This window comes from Colobus angolensis, unplaced genomic scaffold, assembly GCF_000951035.1.
Source record: "Colobus angolensis palliatus isolate OR3802 unplaced genomic scaffold, Cang.pa_1.0 Scaffold128, whole genome shotgun sequence".
Classification (NCBI taxonomy): domain Eukaryota; kingdom Metazoa; phylum Chordata; class Mammalia; order Primates; family Cercopithecidae; genus Colobus; species Colobus angolensis.
In genome coordinates, this window is record NW_012114030.1 from 1043795 (window position 1) to 1062411 (window position 18617).

Below are 18617 nucleotides of genomic sequence, written 5' to 3' on the forward strand. Positions count from 1 at the left end.
TATAATAAGAAGAAAAATTTCCTGAAATTTGATGTGACTCTACAACATGAAAAGGTTTATCCTGTTCCAAGAAAAAAATGATGAAGAGTGATCAATATTAAGAATGTTTAAAATGAGGAAGCAGTGTAGGCAGAAAAGTACAGATACAAAGGATAAAACACCTCAGTCAGACTTCTCCACAGTAACATTCACAGCCTGGGGACGTTCTCTCAAACATGCAAAACCTCAGGTAACTCCACAAATTCTTCTCAAGGAGGATACCAAACAAAGACACCACATGGATAAATAGATAAATCAAAATAAAGAATTAAGGAATGGAGAAGCTGTAGCAAAAGGACGCCCCAGCATAAATTACATAGAGACTCAAGACTAAACAGACGTAGGAATTACAGACGGTACGCTAGCTAACTTTCCCATTTTTCACAAGGAAGAAGTCCCAAAATACATGGTCTAAAATAAAACATGGTGGGGGGGAGGTGATACACAAAATTCAAACATGTAGTACAAAATTGATTTTTATCATTTTTTCTTAACCATACAGGTATCTTTTAGAAATTAATATTTCTTATAGAATTGTAGAAAAAGCACCTCAAGGTCAGCAATTCCTTAAGTTTAATACGTTGTTACATTTAAGTAAAACCTGGCCAGGCACGGTGGCTCATGCCTGTAATCCCAGCACTTTTGGGGGCCGAAGCAGTTAGATCACATGAAGTCAGAAGTTCCAGACCTGCCTGGCCAACGTGGTGAAACCCCATCTCTACTACAAATACAAAAATCAGCTACGCGTGGCAGCAGCCACCTGTAATTCCAACTACTCGGGAGGCTGAGGCAGGAGAATCGCTTGCTCCTGGGAGGCGGAGGCTGCAGTGAGCCAAGATCATGCCTACTGTACTCTAGCCTGGATAACAGAGTGAGACTCCATCTCAAAAAAAAAAAAATCAAGTAAAACTAAAATTTAATTGTTATTAAAAACAAAATATATATAATCTGATACTATTTTTGTCTTTTTATCTGTCTTATCTCTGTGTAGAGACGTCTGGAGTGATCAAATATTATTTGATGTTCTTTCTATATGAGATACTGGGTAAATGTTTACATTTTATTTTGTCCTTTATAGCACTAGGTCTCAAATGTTTGGGTTTCAGAAGTCCTCACTCTTAAAAATTACTAAGCATCCCAAAGAGAGAGCTCTTAGGAGGGTTACTTCTATTGATATTTGCCATATTAGAAATTAAACCTGAGAAGTGTTTAAATATTTAATTCATTTAATTACAAAGCCATCATGTTAGCATAACATTTTTAAATGAAAAAAACTGTATTTCACCCAAAACTAGTGAGAAGGGTAATACAGTTTTTATATTTTTGAAATCTCTTTAGTGGCTGGTTTAAAAGATAACTAGACTCGCCCAACTGCTTCTGCCTTCACTGTTTTGCAATTAGATTGTTTTCACTGAAGTATGTGAAGAAAATGCAGCCCCACACAGATACGCAACTACAAATGAACAAAGGGCTTTAGTGGCCTTTTCAAGTAACTGTGTCTATTCTATCATATTAAAGTCTGATGAACAGTCATTTCTGAAGGGTTAACTGCAATGTGAAATCTGGAATTAACTTTTTTATTCATATACTCATGAGACAATGGGAATAAAAATGACAACAATGTCTTAGTATTTTTATGAACAAATATCTGGCCTTTGGGACTTCCCAAAAGGGTTTAGGGGACTTCCAGGGGTCCCCAAACTTACTGAGAGCTGAGGCCTTACACTAATGCTGGATGAACAAGAAGAAGTTGGTTAGCCTTTCTCAGCCTCAACCTCCTCCGCCATTATAATGAGGATTTTGTGAATTTATTAATGAAGGGTTTACGTTCTATTCTTAAAAGTGGACTTATCAAGTTGATTTATGAGGAGTCAAAAAAAAGAAAAGTAGATTGAAAAGCTGTCCCTAGTATGTGGCTCAGAAGACTTTTTCCAGAATGGATGCTAAAAGGAAAAAAAACAAAATATCTATAATAATACTTATAGTAAAAGCAGTAACAGCCACCGCCTGCTCTGTGATTATCTGCTTGGCCCTATACTGAAAATTACATAAGCATATTCTCATTTAATATTCACAACTCTAAGGTAGGTATTATTACCCATATTTACAGATCATTAAAATAACTAAGGCACAGACAGACCAAGTGTTTCCCCAAGTCCCTCTGTTAGCATGAGGTAGAAATGAAACCAAACCAGGGTCTGGCCTCAAAACCAATGTTCCCTTCCAAAAAGCAAGTTAACTGGAAAGATTATGCAACCAGAAAAAATGAGCAATAAGAAAGCTAATATTTAAATCCAGAAAAATATTCCTAATTGTTCTCCTCTGTATTAAAAAAAGAGAAAAAATAAATATGGAAAAACATGTATGGCCTAAAATCATATGTAAAATAACAGCATGTGTATACCATGACTACAAGCATAGGAAGACAAATATGTGAAGACAAAGACTGAACAAGATTATGCAAAGGAGAAAACTGTTTAGGTGGATATGAATGATCTGCAATTGCTTTTGTCCTCAAAAGAAAGAGAGTAGCAGGACCGTGGTCATGGAAGTCAGCATCTGCTAAGGAGTGTACCACGACTCATTTGCCTAAAAAGGTTGGGGCCGGGGAAAGAACCTGTTAAGGCTGTTTCTCCATAAAAATGATTTTACTCAAATTTAAATGTTTCAAGGTATCTTAGTGGATGACAGAAGTGTTTTTCAAAAATTTCAAAAATTACACTGTAATCAAAGTGGAAGGAATCACCACAAAACAGATTCTGCTTCATGCGGCAGCACTTTCAATACAAACCTAAGAGAACTTTATCAAGTTCTCTTATTTTTTTTGTATTTTTTTTTTTTGGAGACAGGGTCTTGCTCTGTCGCCCAGGCTGGAGTACAGTGGTGCAATCATGGCTCACTGCAGCCTCAACCTCCTGGACTCAAGTGATTCTCCCACCTCAATCCTCCCAAGTAGCTGAGACTACAGGCATGAGCCACCATGCCCATATATCTATATATATGATGTGGGGTCTCACTATGTTGCCAACACAGGTCTCAAATACCTAAGCTCAAGTGATCCTGTCATCTTGGCCCCCCAGAAAGTGCTGGGATTTACAGGCCTGAGCCACCATGCCCAGCCCTGTAATAAACTTTCATGCAAAGCTTTTTAATTATTGAAACTTCATGTGTTTCCTATCAGTTGCATATTTACTAACTTAGGGTTTCTCAACCTCAGCACTCCTGGCACCTGGGGCCAGATCATTCTTTGGTCCCCTGTATACTGTGGGGTGTTTAGTGGCATCCCTGGCCTCCACTCACTAGATGCCAACAGCACTTCTCCAGTCATGGAGACATTAACAAATATTCCCTGCAGGACAAAGCACAGATCTAACTGCAGCCTTGGTCCAGTAAAATGGTGGGAAACTCTATTCAAGGAGCCCCTGGAGGAGAAAATAAGATCACAGGAGTTGTAAGTGACCCTCCCAAGTCCCACCTTACTATAGGTAGTATATAAGGAATACATGAAAAGATTTGCATGAAGATATGCAATCTGTTAAGAATTGGCCTCAATTCATGCTCTCTGATACATCCTCACCCTGAAGAACTTTTCATCACCTGTGTACAGCTCTGTATTTCAAAGTATATATTATGTGCATGAGAAAGATATGGTCCCTTAATTTTACTGCAGAACAATCAAAGCTAACTCAGAATTGCTGTGATCACATAATCTCATTCTGTGCACTTTTTTCCCCATTGGTCCAGGCAGAGAGAAGTGAAGATGAGAGGAGATGAAGGAAGATGAGGCTGCTCAAGTGAAGCAGGAAGGAACAGCTTCAGCAGGCAGGGGGCAATGTCCACATCTTTCCTCATTTATCCAGAGAGGAAGCTATTTCCTTTTTATAGTCAAGGACATCAGCGGTCAGAGAAGGTAAAGGATCCACTCCAGGTCATGGAGTAAGTGGCAGGGCCAAGACTCAAAACCAGGGGAAGAAGGAAGTGGACAAAAGTGGTGAGAACGACCAAGAAAGCAAAGCTAGGACGATGACCGTGCACCTAGATTCGGAATTCTAGGGTTCTGGTAGGGGTTCATGTCCCCACTCTAACCCCTGGCAAGCTTCCTTGTTTGTAGGCAAGAAACAGACTATCATCCGTCCCATAGCAGTCCGATCTCGCGAGGTGAGTGATCACTACCGCAGCCAGTTTAGGAGTCAAGGTAACAATTTGGGGGAACTATGCTGAGAAATAAACCACGCACATTCCTTCAAACCTTTTTCTACATCCAGACTATTAAAGAAGTTGTTGCAGGAACTAGTCCCTGGGCTTGGTTCTTTAAAAGTGATGAGACAGAAAACTATATTAAAAGAAAGCATATGGGGAAAAAACCCCACAAGCCTCAGGGAGCTACTAAACCTAACACACAGGGCAGGAGAGTTCCGCATGGGCTGAGCTGGGGTGTGCTAAGGTATTTGTTTGGTTGCTTCACTGGGCCCTAAAGTTTCTCAGAATAAATTTTCTCTAGAAAACTGATATGGTCAAGAGAGCAAAACAATTTTCTGGAAATTTTACTGCTTAACTTGGCGTCTTGAAGTGCACAAAGACAGTTGAGCAAAAGCATCAAAATGAATGGTGATTGCATCATCAGCACTGTACAAATAGTGGGGCAAGATCTAATGACTTCACTTACATTACCATAAAAAGAAAGAAAAATATTGTAACAAATAAACATGCAATTTTTTTAAAGGGGAAGTATACCAGCTTAAAAGCTTATGTAACTCCCTAGGTGCCCCTATAGTCTCAATTTATTTTGTTATTTCTCAAATACTAAAACCCAACATTTCAAAAAATTTTAAGAGGCAATTCTCAAGAAGTAGGCACCACATTTTAGGTTTTGTTATATGCAAATGGAAAGTTAGTCCATATTTTATTCCACCTAGCCTCATAAAACCTAGGCAACACATGGAAGAGGTAAGCACACATTTCTGGTTTGTATTATCTGACATTCCCTAACATGGCCCCGAGGAAAATAGAGCCTATCAAAGTATAAACTGAGTTAGCTCAGAACCTCTCTGGATGAAGCCAACTGAAACACAAACAAGTGTTTCTTCTACAGTAAACTGCAGCTGCTAATAAACCGTGCTAGCGAGTATTCAACTGTCTAAAACAAATCTAATTCAAAAGAACTAATCTTGACTGGGTATGGTGGCTCACACCTGTAATCCCAGCAATTTGAAAGGCTGAGGCGGGTGGATAGCTTAAGCTCAGGAGTTCAAGATCAGCCTGGGCAATATGGCGAAACCCTGTCTCTACAAAAAATACAAAAATTAGCCAGGCATGTTAGTGCACGTCTATGGTCCCAGCTACTTGGGAGGTTGAGGTGGGAGGACTGCTGGAGCCCAGGAAGTCGAGGCTGCAGTGAGTTGTGATCACACCACTGCACTCTAGTCTGGGTGACAGAAAGAGACCTTGTCTCAAAAAAAAGAATTAGTATTTGCAAACAGAATTTAAATGAAATGACAAACTTAACTGTGGATACTCCAAGATGTTCGTTCACTCATAAAATCAAATCTCTGAATCATTTTCAAATGTTTCTTTAATCATCCAGATACTGCAACATATAAATCTGCCGAGCCACCTCAAATATCTACCTAAAGAATAAAGGTTTGCCACCAAATACAAAGTTCCATTTCCTATGAGCTTATACTGCACTCTAAAACTCTATAATTGTTTGTAATCTAAGCAGTATGACAAATAGCTCTCTAATAATTTTTAATCCAAGTAAGATAATGAGAATTTGTAATAACTAGTGCACTATGAGTTCTCCTCAAAACTTCCGGACAGATTTTCAATTCTAGAGTAACTCTGCAAGAATTTCAACTTCCACATACTAACAACAGGCTACATAAAACAGCTTGGGCTTAGAGATGTCTGACTTCCACAGCCTATCTCCTTGAAGTAAAGGAGAAGATGTGGAAATATTTCTCATTAGCCACATCAACCTTTACAGTAGAGGAAGAAATATGTGCCAATTCACAGGATGTACTCTGCTGGAAAAGCATTTGTGATCATTGAGTGTAAACAGCAGCATTTAGAAACTAAAAGTTCCTGTTCAGATGCAATTTCCTCTTTCCATCCATCCTTGAAAGTAGTCATCTTTAGATGAACTGCACTCTGAATTTTGAAGCAGATATTAATATAACTGTGGACAATAACTAGCAACTAGTAAACTATTTAATAGCCTCTGCAAATATGCCCCGCTTTACCAAATGACTCTTAACCAATGTTGACTCAATGCTAACTACTGCATAGTCTCCACTATGCAGGCAGAGAGGTCCCCACTCTGCCTTGGGCAACATGAGTCCAGTGAAGAAGAAAGCACTAAATATTTCTGTTCCTATGTCCTCTCCTGTGGGCTGCTACCCACCTCCTGCCACCTCTGCAGAAGAAGCACAAGCAGAATTGTCAAGTCCAAAGGCTCCTATCAATCTCAGCACAAGCACACAGCCATGACATTTGGGAAAAAGAAAAAAATGAGGACAACGACCTAGGACTATTTTTTCTATGTAATTTTTAAAAATAGAGATAGAGTCTCACTATGTTGCCCAGGCTGGTCTCAAACTCTTGGCCTCTAGTGATCCTCCCACCTCAGCCTCCTCAGTACTGAAGACTACAGGTGCAAATCACCACACCTGGCCCCCAATACTTTAAAAAGAAGAATGCCTTGGCTGGCAGGCAGACCATACCACTTTCTCCTGAGGTCGGGGATGGTGGTGGAGTGGCAGCAGTAACACTGTGTTTGTCCCAGACAGTCTCCAAGATACCTACCAAGAAAGGAGAAACAGAGTTATAAGAGAAATGATGTCCAGCATACAAAGATTTAGAGAAAGTTTCTTGATACCTTTGATCAAACATCAGTACCTGAATATCCCTCTCTTGACCATGTCCTCCTCCAGCAAGCAGCTGTGCCTCTCGACTTCACAGCTGCCTTATGGCTCTCCACTGCTTCACTGTGGTCTTGCAGTGTGGCCTCTCCCCACTGCTGCCTCCAGCACTGCTCTTTGCCAGAGTCACCTGGTTGCTGCGTGCACTCACCGGTCACTTAATCCCCATCCTCCTTGACCACACTGTGGCATGACAGGCCATTGCCTATACCCTTATCTGAGCCGGCAGCACCACTCTTTCCTGGTTTTTCTCTGGTTTCTTTGAACTCGATTCCATCCCTTTCACTATTACTTCCATCCTCTGCCCATGAGTCACTTAAACACACGTTTCCCCAGGTTCCCTTACTGCTCTGCTTCTCCTCATTTCACTCTCACTGCTAGAGTGACTCATCCACTGCCACGGCTTCAAGAAAACATATTCTGAAGCCTCTCAAGTCTCCTGTTCTTGGCCCAAACTCACCTTGACTACGTACACCAAGCTCTGCATCACATGATGGGGGCTTCAGAAACAAGGCAAGGCAATCACAGACCTGCATGTCCACCTGCTTCCTGGACAACACTACATGCATATCCCAAACACAACTTTTCGTTCCCCACAAACCTGCCACTAATTCTCTTTCGTTCCTCATGCAGGAAAACAGGCCGGAAATCCTGGCCTCTGCTAGACTCATCTAGCCTCACCTGACCCAGGCTTCAGCCCACCCAACAGATGAGGCCTACGCTCAACTGTCTGCTGTTCCTTCTATATGTGTCCCTCTCAACCTCTGACCTGCTCTCCTCCTCCCAATTTCAACTTGACCTTTCTACCAGACTAAATGCTACCTGCCTATACCTCAAAATTCCATTCAGCTGTCACCTCCTTCAGGAATTGCTACACATAAAATATAACTCTGCTATAGCTCTTAAAACATCTTTAACTGCTTATTTGTCTCTCTCCACTCAAGTGTAAATTACCTGAGGGCGGGAACTGTGTTTTCTTCCTCTTTGTACCCATACAGAACCCAGAACATAAGGTGATCATAAAGGCTTTTGAAAATATCTTATTCTCAAATTTTTCATATTAAAACCTGAATAAATCTTGAAAGCATTATGCTAAGTGAAAAAGCCAGACACAAAAGATCACATATTGTATGCTTCCATTTTTATGAGAAGTCCAAAAAAGGCAAATCCATAGAGACAGACTAAGTAGATTAGTGAACGCCAGGGATTGGGGGAGAGGAGAATGGGGTGGGGGAACCGGTATTGCTAATGGGTACGAGGCTTCTTTTTAGAGTGATGACAATGTTCTGGAATTAAATAGCGCTGAAGGTTGCACAACCTCAAGAATATACTAAAAGCCAGTCAATATTGCAATTTAAAATGGTGAGCTTTATCTCAATTTTTTCAATATTTAATATACTGCTAGGCACAGTAGGACACAGAGGTATAAAACGTGGTCCCTAACATTAGAAATCTGACATTTAGTTGGGGTGTCAAAAAATGTGCTTTGAGACCAGGCACAGTAGCTCATGCCTGTAATTTCAGCACTTTGGGAGGCTAAGGCAGAAGGATCACTTGAGCCTAAGAGTTACTAGCCTGGGCAATACAGGGAGGCTGTATGTCTACTAAAAACACAAAAATTAGCCAGGTGTGGTGCTGCCTCCCTGTGGTCCCAGCTTCTGGGGAGATTGAGGTAGAAGGATCACTTAGGTCCCAAAATTTGAGGCTGCAGTAAGCTGTGTTCACATCACCACACTCCAGCCTGGGCAACAGAGAGAGATCCTGTCTCAAAAAAAGGAAAAAGAAAAAAAAAAGTGCGTTGAACGAACAAATACTCTGAAGGTTTAGGTTTACCCCTGGGGCTTTAGGGAAGGATGTGGGGGCAAATGCCGAGCTCTTTCTCTCTCTCTTTTTTTTTTTTTTTTTTTAAGAGACAGGGTCTCACTCTGTTACCCAGGCTGGAGTGCAGTGGTATGATCATAGCTCACTGCAGCTCAAGCAATTCTCCTTCTTTAGCCTCCTGAGTATCTGGGAATACAAGCATGCATCATCACACCCAGCTAACTTTTTTGTTTTGTTCTGTTTTGTTTTTTCCAGAAATGGGGGTCTCAATATGCTGCCCAGTCTGGTCTTAAACTCCTGGGCTCAAGTGATCCTCCCACCTCAGCCTCCCAAAGTGCTGGGATTACAGGCCTGAGCCATTGCACTAACCCAAGTTTACTTTTTAAATCAATGGTTCTTTCAGCCAATTTTAAGTGCCCACCACATGCCAAGCACTAAACTGGAGATACAAAAAAAGTTCCTAGACATCCAAGAAGAAGCCTGGATAAAGGAGTCAGAGATAAAAACATTCTTTTCACTACAAGATTCCCTTAAGTAGCAAGCCCAGGCTCCCGGCACTCCCAGGGCCTCATGGCCAGGCATTGCATACGTGCCTCCCTAGCAAACAGGTCTCACAGCAGCACAGAGAAGCCACCCCGGGCACCCAGGGTACTCCCCTCTCCTCCTACCTTCCTGTCTCATGTTGTGGTTTGCTTTCTGTTTCTTCTTACCCTTTACACCTTGTCACGAGGTACTCATCAAACAGAAGAGACAAAATGCTACATACAACTACAACCTAGTGCACAAGGAGATGGCTCCACACCACGTCTCATTTCCTTACCCAGAACGGGAATTTTCATATCCTCCTACTCCAACTTCTCCTGATCTTCAATTCAAATTATTTTAAATAGAGTGCCTGCCACCCACCTAACTTACCATGCAGTGATTGGCACTGTAGGCATACTCCTATGACCTGGACTCTGCCTCACTGATCACAGTTACAGTGAGGACCAATTAGTGAAAGACTACAAGGAAAATAAGGCTCAAATCTATTTTGCGGTCCTACTGTGTGCTAGACACTGGGCTACAGGTGTTGGGAATACAGCTTCCCATTTTCACGCTATCTCAGAAACAGCGCAAACAACTGCTCAGAGCTGCTGAGCGCCAAGGCCTGAACTCTGGGCGCCTGCGGGCAGGCCTCTATCTCTGTATACTACCATACTGCTCACCTGTCAGTAGCCCAAGCACTGTCTGCACCTGGTCCAGTAGCAGCTTCCGCAACTCCTCCTTCCGAGCCACACTGAGGTCCTCACGGGGACAAGCCAGCTCTTCTGAAGTTGTCTTCAACATGATCAGCCCAAGAGGGGTTGTCACAGGGGACTGGATCAACTGCCGGGAAAAAGCATGTTCTGAGCAGAGTGTTGGACTAATAAAGTACAAACAGGACTCAGCAGTATTAAAGCTGTGAAGCATCTGTGTGTGTTTCACCTTATATGAACATAAATCAACACTTCCGAAACATCACTTAGAGGCCGGGTGCAGTGATTCACACCTGTAATCCCAGCACTTTGGGAGGCGGAGACAGGCAGATCACCTGACGTCGGGAGTTCGAGACCAGCCTGATCAACACGGAGAAACCCCGTCTCTACTAAAAATACAAAATTAGCCGGGTGTGGTGGCGCATGCCTATAATCCCAGCTACTCGGGAAGCTGAGGCAGGAGAATCACTTGAACCCAGGAGGCAGAGGTTGCAGTGAGCTGAGATCGCACCATTGCACTCTAGCCTGGGCAAAAAGAGTAAAACTCTGTCTCAAATTAAAAAAAAGAAACATCACTTAGAGGATATTTAGGGAGCTCTTTTTAACCATTCAAAGTACATTCTCATCATATTTTACAGATAAAAATTCTAATACCATGAACTTAAAAACAGCTAGAAAACAATGGTCTTTTATACCTAACATGACCATTTTTATACATGTCCAGATTCCTACCACAGCCTTTGTTACTTTTTCTAGTAACCAAGTTTTGTGTATGCATGTATATAAATTACATCTATATTAGTGATTAAGATGTATAAATCAATTTGTGATGTCTTTTCAATATGCATGCTGTTAAATCAACTTTATACTTCTAAACTCTGCATGCTTCAGAGAAGATCATGATTAAATATGGCAGAGCAACAGCACACATACATGTCATTAAACTATGACTAGTTAGGATTTTGCAAATACCTATGTAGCAAATTAAGTTACTTTTTCTATCACCTATAATAGTCTCTCTACCATAAGAAAGTTTAATTAAATGAGACAAAAAAAAGTACGCCTTCAACAGCATAGCACTACCTACATCTTCCTAATCATTTTTATAAAATTCAAAGCATTACTATTACATTTATTTTTTAATTTCCAGAAATGATCAAAGTAAACAAGTTGCCACTAAGATTATCTGTTAATTGCTATAATCTATAAAAGAGCAGACAATTTGAAAAGCACTTCAAGTTTTTCTTTAATCTTAATTAAGTTTAAATGTAGTTAATTCCCTGACACGCTTTTTTTTTTTACTTACTCAAGCTAAAAATATATATAAACTTTAGGGAAGAGGAGAACACTCAGGAACTGTACCGATACAGATTTTATATTCTTCACTTCAAGAAATACAGGGTACAGGCTGGGCGTGGTGGCTCATGCCTGTAATCCCAGCACTTTGGGAGGTCAAGGTGGGCAGATCACTTGAGGTCAGCAGTTCGAGACCAGGCTGGCCAACATGGTGAAACTCCGTCTCTACCAAAAATACAAAAATTAGCCGGGTGTGGTGGCAGGCACCTATAGTTCCAGCTACTCAGGAGGCTAAGGCAGGAAGATCACTTGAACCCAGGAGGCAAAGGTTGCAGTGAGCCGAGATCACCCCACTGTACTCCAGCCTGGGCAAGAGAGCAAGACTCCATCTCAAAAAAAAAAAAAGAAAAGAAAAGAAAAGCAATACAGGGTATACTCCTTTCCCTTACAAATAACTCTCCCTATCACAAAGCAAGGAAAAGCTCATCCCTAAAGAACAGGACAAGTACACAATAATGGGAAATTAAGGTAAATTCAAGTGTCTTCAGAAGCAGCACTAGGTAACCAGCAGCAATGAATGATGTGTTTAAAATGCTCTCTATAAATTCAGGTCTCTTGAACACTAAAACTCTGTATATTCTTCACAATTTTTATCTTTGTTTTCTAAAAATTGGGCCTATTTCTAACACTGACTTAAATTCAGATCATGCAGTGTAGGGAGGACAGGAAATTTCTCTTCACACAATGAAGTAGAACTGATCCTTGGTAAGCCTCTCTTTCCATTTGGAGACCTTTGGCTTATATTCTAAAAGATTCCCATTACTTCCTCCTTTTCCTTTCTTTCTCCTCTACCTCTTGTCTCTATTTTCCCCTCCAGGCTGCATTCTTACTCTCTCAGCTGGAAATGACTCGTAATGCCAAATACCCCATTTGGCAATATATACCTTCCTATAAATATGAAATGCTGTACTTCCCAGAAATAAAAATCCCCCACAATATGGAAAATCTATCTGCAAGTTCTCCTTCCTCTCACCATTTAGGGGAAAGGGAGAAGGTCAGGCAAGAAGCCAGATGAAAAGAGAAAACTATTCTTTACTTGAGAAAGAGCTTGATAAAATGTGTAATTTTTCTTCTCATTAGCTTTGTACCCAGAAAGCTTTCTATCAAAATAGTGTTTCCCTTTACCATCTTCACATCTTTAATTTAAGCTTGTAACACAGGTAATCTCTGCAGTTTAACAGACAATGAGCTCCTGCAGGTTGAAGAATAAGTTCAGGTTTCTAGCGTGAACTTCTGAAAAGGTTCCATCGTTTTTATTACACAACCCAACAGAAGAAACAGCAATTCTCTCCTGTGCTGCTTGCCCCTTAAGTGTCTGGTCCCAGGCACAATGTGACCACAGGTTCTGCTCAACAGACTTCAGGAATTTGAAGAACAGGTTCTAGAACCATTGGTGTCACGTGTGCGCTGGCGTGTATGCGGGCAGGTGGGAAGGAAAGGGGTCGGTTTCAATTTCGATTACTTCTCCAGCAGCCTAGAAAGGGTATAACCAACCCACAGCACATAAGGCTGGGTTACCAAATCAACCCCTCTCTATCTGCTTATGGTGGTCACCACAATTATAACAAAAACTGCATAGATACCACCCAACAAACTGTCACAGAGTTCAAAAAAAACAAAACCATGCACCCCAGACTGCAAACACAACATGAGCCTAAAAAAACGTTTTAGATGATTTACTCAAAGGATCATGTGATGGTGAAACTGATTCCAGGACCAGTTTGGCATTATTTACCAATATCTGAAGAAAACATTTACAGTTAGCCCTCCATACCCATGAGTTCTGTATCCAAGGGTTCAAACAACCACAGATAGAACATAATCAGGAAAAAGAAGAAAAAACGGCTGCATCTGTATTAAACATGTATAGTTTTTACTTGTCATTATTTACTAAACAATAGAAGTATAACAACTGTTTTGTTTTTTTTTTTTTTTTTGACGGAGCGCAGTGGCGCAATCTCGGCTCACTGCAAGCTTCACTTCCCGGGTTCACGCCATTCTCCTGCCTCAGTCTCCCGAGTACCTACGACTACAGGCACCCGCCACCACGCCCGGCTAATTATTTTTGTATTTTTAATAGAGACAGGGTTTCACCATGTTAGCCAGATGGTCTAAATCTCCTGACCTCGTGATCTGCCCGCCTCAGCCTCAGTATAGCAACTACTTACAGAACATTTACGTTCTATTAGGTATTAGAAGTAATCTAGAGATGGTCTAACCTACACAAAAGGATGTGCATAGGTTACATGCAAACTATGCCTTTTTATATCAGGGAATTCGGCATCCATGAATTTTGGTATCCAAGTGGGTCCTGGAACTAATCCCCCACAGATACAAAGGGATAACTATATTATCAGAAATGTCAGCAGTTGAGCACTGATCATTCTTGACAAGGCTTATATGCTATTGTCTAGTTCACAAGAATAAATAAGAAGCAGGACAGAACACAACTGGAAAGGATTTCAAAGGTCACTTAGTCCAAGCCTCTCATTTTACAAAGAAAGAAAGGGAAGCTTATGTAAGCAGCAGGAGGTGCTAAAATCAAAGAGGACTTTAGGTTAGGGGCAGTGGCTCACGCCTATAATCCTAGCACTTTGAGAGGCCATGGCAGGAAGATCACTTGAGGCCAAGAGGTCAAGACCAGCCTAGGCAACATAGTGACACTCTATCTTTATTAAAATTAAAGAAAAGAAAAAGATGACTTTACAAAGTTGGGTGCAGAACCCAAACCTGCTGCCTCAGAGTCTGGCTCTTTCTACCATATGGTGTTTCAAAGTCACAAAAGCTACATGAGGTTAAAGGAGTCATTATTGAAGGGGCTGAAAGGGGGAGGTGGTGGAGAACAGTGGACAACTAGCCTTTTTAAATCTCCAGAAGCCCTTCACCTAAAAGTGCTCTCTTCCAAATCCATCTTTTGTTACAAATAATTATACTTCAAATGTAGCCAGAAACGTTCTGTTCTTCATCACAGGGACCAATCCCAGCGGTGCAACTGTGGCTCCTCCTTACCTGCTATCATCAGGCCTGTGACTCTCCGTCTCAAGGTCCTTCTCTTGTGACAGGACGCACCACTAACCAACCCAGGAATAGGTTCACTTAGAAGACTCCAAACACTCTTAGTCTTTCCTGTCTCCAGTGGGCTTCCCTGGCACCCACTTAAGAAAGCCTTGGAAAGGGTTACCATAACCATCCTCAACTTGGAGTGAAGGCAAGTGTATTGGACAGAACGCCAGGGAAGTGTCTCCTGTCTCATGTCCCCCGAGTCCAGGCCTACTCACCTGCTTGCCATTCCTCAGATCCTGTGCACTTGCTATCCTCTCTGCCCCAAATACTGTTCCCCTAGATACCCACGTGGTTCACCCCATAACCCCCACTCAGGTTTCTGCTCAAATGTCTGTCCCCAGAAAAGCCTTCTACGAGCATCCCATCTAAACACAACCCCCGCTAGTTTCTTTCCCCTTCCCTGGATTGAGTTTTCATCATACTTATAAATACCTCCAAGTGTGTATCTGCTTATTGTTTGCTGATGCCCCCATCCCCGTCCTGAGATCATAAAACTCCAGAAAGGCAGGGACTTGGTGTTTGTTCATTACTATATCCCTTCACGTGCTTAGTGTTCAACAAATAGTTGACTACTTGAATAAAGGCATGAATCTCCTTTGCAGTAACAACCCAATAAATCTCTAGATGAATGAAGCACTATACAAAACAAAACTAAATGAAGAATTTTTGTGCCCTTCTGACAGACAATCTGAGAGAAGCACTTTGGATGCTGAATTCTTTTTTAATTGCTGCATCATTAAAATGGTTTGAATGAAGAGCAGGCAGAACATTAGAAAATGATATTGTTCTGGAAAATCCTACAGTCACTGAAACTATAACCAATTTTCAAAGAACTTTATTTCTATAAACTGTATATAATACCCATTTCCTGCATACCCAAGACTAGCTCAATAACATGAAAATGTTTCCAACTTGACCACAGGATTCAAATGAGCAACAGCATCTCCCTCATAGCTTTTAGGTCCCAACTACTCCCTTCCGACTTCTAAATCCTGACCCCAGATCCACACTTCCTAATGTCTCATTAGTTATTACAGAGAAGGAACACAAATTTTAAATGCATTTTCTATCAAACTGAATTCACCAACTTCTGCCCAAACTCATTCCCCTTCTTTCAACCCTGGCCTGAAAAATCTATCTGAACCAGAAAATTGGAAGTCATTCTAGATTCCTCCCTTCTCTCCCCTCTCACCTAGTGTCACTGGCTTCCTGCCCCTATCCCCTGGATGCCTCACCTCCACCCACCAGGTCATCTCCTTTTGGTTCATATCCTCTTCATCCTGCCTCTTTCCCTCTCACCTCACCCCTCTGCAATCCAAACCCCAGCTAGCCATCATTCCACCATAAACATGTAGCCATGTTTTCTCCCTCTTCAAAATTTTCATTAGCTCCCTAGGAAAAACTACGAATTGCACAATGGAACCCCCCAACCCTTCCTGGCCTGGCCTCTGCCCATCAATCTAGCCTTTTACTCTACCACTTCACCATCTCACATCTCAGCCCAACACCACTAAGTCTACATGCTATGCCACCACAGCACTCTGCATATACTCCCACAATAATTACCATATTATTGAGTAATTACTGTTTGCACAGCTATTTCCCCCACTAAATGCTGAAACTACTGCAGGCCTCACCCTTGTACCCTTAACACCTAGTACAGCACCTAACAGACTTTCAAATACTGGCTGAACAAACTGCACAACAGGTTAACAAAGAGATTAGGTTTTTCTCCCCCACTTTCTCCACTGCACAAAGATACAATATGTCTTATAAATATAAAGTTAAGTGAATGTGATAATCTGTCCTACAATAACCTCACTACTGCAGTTCCAAAATGCTGATCTTAAAATTAGGACAGGACAAGGAAATAATCACTTCAACAAACAAACTATTTACAAGATAAAGTTTCCTTAGGCATATCCTTACCTGTAAAATGTTAGTAAAAAAGTCGTGATAGAACATGGGCCAATCCTGACGTCCAATATCAACAATAACTTTGCAGAGCTTGTTCCGGATAAAGTAAGGTAAGGTTTTATGGTGAGCCAAAAGGAGTTTGGGCAGGCAGCTACGGATTTCCATCTTATCCTGAGATGGGACCCCAAGCCACATTTTATTGATCAGATTCTGAAAAACAAATACACATCTTTTAAGTTAACAACCTATACACAAAAATAACTGCTTTTCATCCCACAGATAGCTATATCACTTATAAACAAGAAACCCTCTTTAAATAAAGGTTTGGGGCAATATGGCAATAAGAATAATAGAAGTATTCAAATCTTATGACACAGCAGTCCCATAACAGAAACAAAAAGCTGTATGTGTAAAAACTTTTTTACGCCACTGTGTCTAATAGCCACCAAAATACACTGATAGAAACAACTTCAATGTTCAAAAACAGAAGAATGCCTTGGTGAATAATGTCATAACTACATGTGGAGATATAAAATAAAGTGGGGAAAAGCAGAATACAAAATATCATGGGCAATATGATTACAACTAGATTTTTTTTTTTTTTTTGGCGACAGAGTCTCGCTCTGTCGCCCAGGCTGGAGCACAGTGGCACAATCTGGGTTCACTGTAAGCTCCGCCTCCCGGGCTCATGCCATTCTCCTACCACAGCCTCCCGAGTAGCTGAGACTACAGGTGCCCGCCACCACGCCCAGTTAATTTTTTTTTTTTTTTTGTATTTTTAGTAGAGACGGGGTTTCACCGTGTTAGCCAGGATGCTCTCCACCTCCTGACTTCATTGATCCGCCCACCTCAGCCCCTCAAAGTGCTGGGATTACAGGCATGAGCCACTACGCCCAGCCTACAATTAGATTTTTTAAAGGTGCGCACAGAAAACAAGGATTGGAAGAGAGGTGATATAAATAAAACTTTTTGCTGTTGGGGATGATGCTATTATGGTTATCATTTCTCCTCCTAAAATGTTTTTAATTATCTTTCCCTTATCAATGATAATAGGCAGGGAACAGTTATATGTTACCACAAATGACCTACCTACTTAACCCTAAAGTCAACCATCCATCTTACCTTTCTAGTGTGGAAGATGGAAGACGCCCCAAACAACACACAGCTACATAAAGACAGTATGTGGGACGACGTCCCAGAGCTGAGCTACCCTCTCCCAGCACATTACAGCTCTAGTCTAGTGCCAGTAATATGGCAATACGACTACAAAATCCTTTTCAGAAGAGTATAAAATTACTGACAACTTACCTCAAAAACTGTTAAACTGTACATCATTACATAGTCATTCCTAGTGCTGGAGAGAAAGTACAGGCAGAATCTCCAGGCTCCTATTTGCTGGGCAAAGTTATTAAGAAGCTCCTCTGGAAAAGTTAAATGGTAACAAAAGAAAGCTATGAAAATACATGAAATTAGACAAGGTTGGGCTATCTTATTACTATTTAAACATTCCTCTCTGCATATAATGTAAATGATGTCAAAACCGGCAGATTCTTCAAGATAGAAAGAATAAATCATACAATATTTTTCTGCATCTGAGGTGACCATGGACACTGACAATGTTTTCAGCCATCTAAAAGCCAATAACCTTGCTATGGATATTTCTCTAGGCAGAGAAACTTTCACTGCTAAAGTTCTTATTTAAGCTAATATGTGGCTGGAATGTTCTAAGAGTACCCTTCCATCTTCTTAAAACTGCTAGCTAACTTCCTCTGAATGTGAGCTACATTCTAGCACCTCACCATTCCTCTACAAATCTTCAGTGGAGTCTCTACATTGTGAGTCTACACACACACAAAATGATGGCTAGAAAGGCAGAAAAAGAAAAGATTAAGACTAACCCTACAAAGATAGGAAAGGAAAAAAAAAGCAAGGAATTCAAAATGGCTAACTCTTCATTTGGGTTGGTTTTATTTTGAAACATTGCCACCAAAAAAGTGAAATGACCTGAGGCGAGAGCAACGATGACGAGTGTTGCGGCGAGCAGCCCTGTCCACACATCACGTTGGTTAGAAAGGTGTTCCTCCTCCTCCTCAGGCTGCTGATGGCATCAGCCAGAACCCACAAGGCAGCAAGCATTACGGGGCTACCATTATGTTTCTGGACATGCTGTCCCTTAGTCACCTTGAGCTGCTGCACTGGTCATGAAATATAACCCAAAAAGGGTAAAAGTACAAAGGCCCACAACTTTGAGAGATTCTAGAAA

The 18617-nt window shown here is 41.3% G+C and overlaps 1 protein-coding gene across 2 annotated transcripts in view; it reads right to left on the minus strand.

Moving 5' to 3' along the window:
• The window catches only part of XPO6 (exportin 6), a 117056-nt gene that overhangs the window by 62957 nt on the left and 35482 nt on the right, over nucleotides 1-18617 (minus strand). For both annotated transcript variants that reach the window (XM_011933464.1, XM_011933463.1), the window contains 4 exons: nucleotides 17663-17775; nucleotides 16367-16564; nucleotides 9989-10148; nucleotides 6762-6839 (listed from right to left, as the gene is read on the minus strand). In XM_011933464.1, the coding sequence (XP_011788854.1) occupies nucleotides 6762-6839; nucleotides 9989-10148; nucleotides 16367-16564; nucleotides 17663-17775 (549 nt within the window). The remainder of the gene's footprint in view (nucleotides 1-6761; nucleotides 6840-9988; nucleotides 10149-16366; nucleotides 16565-17662; nucleotides 17776-18617) is intronic.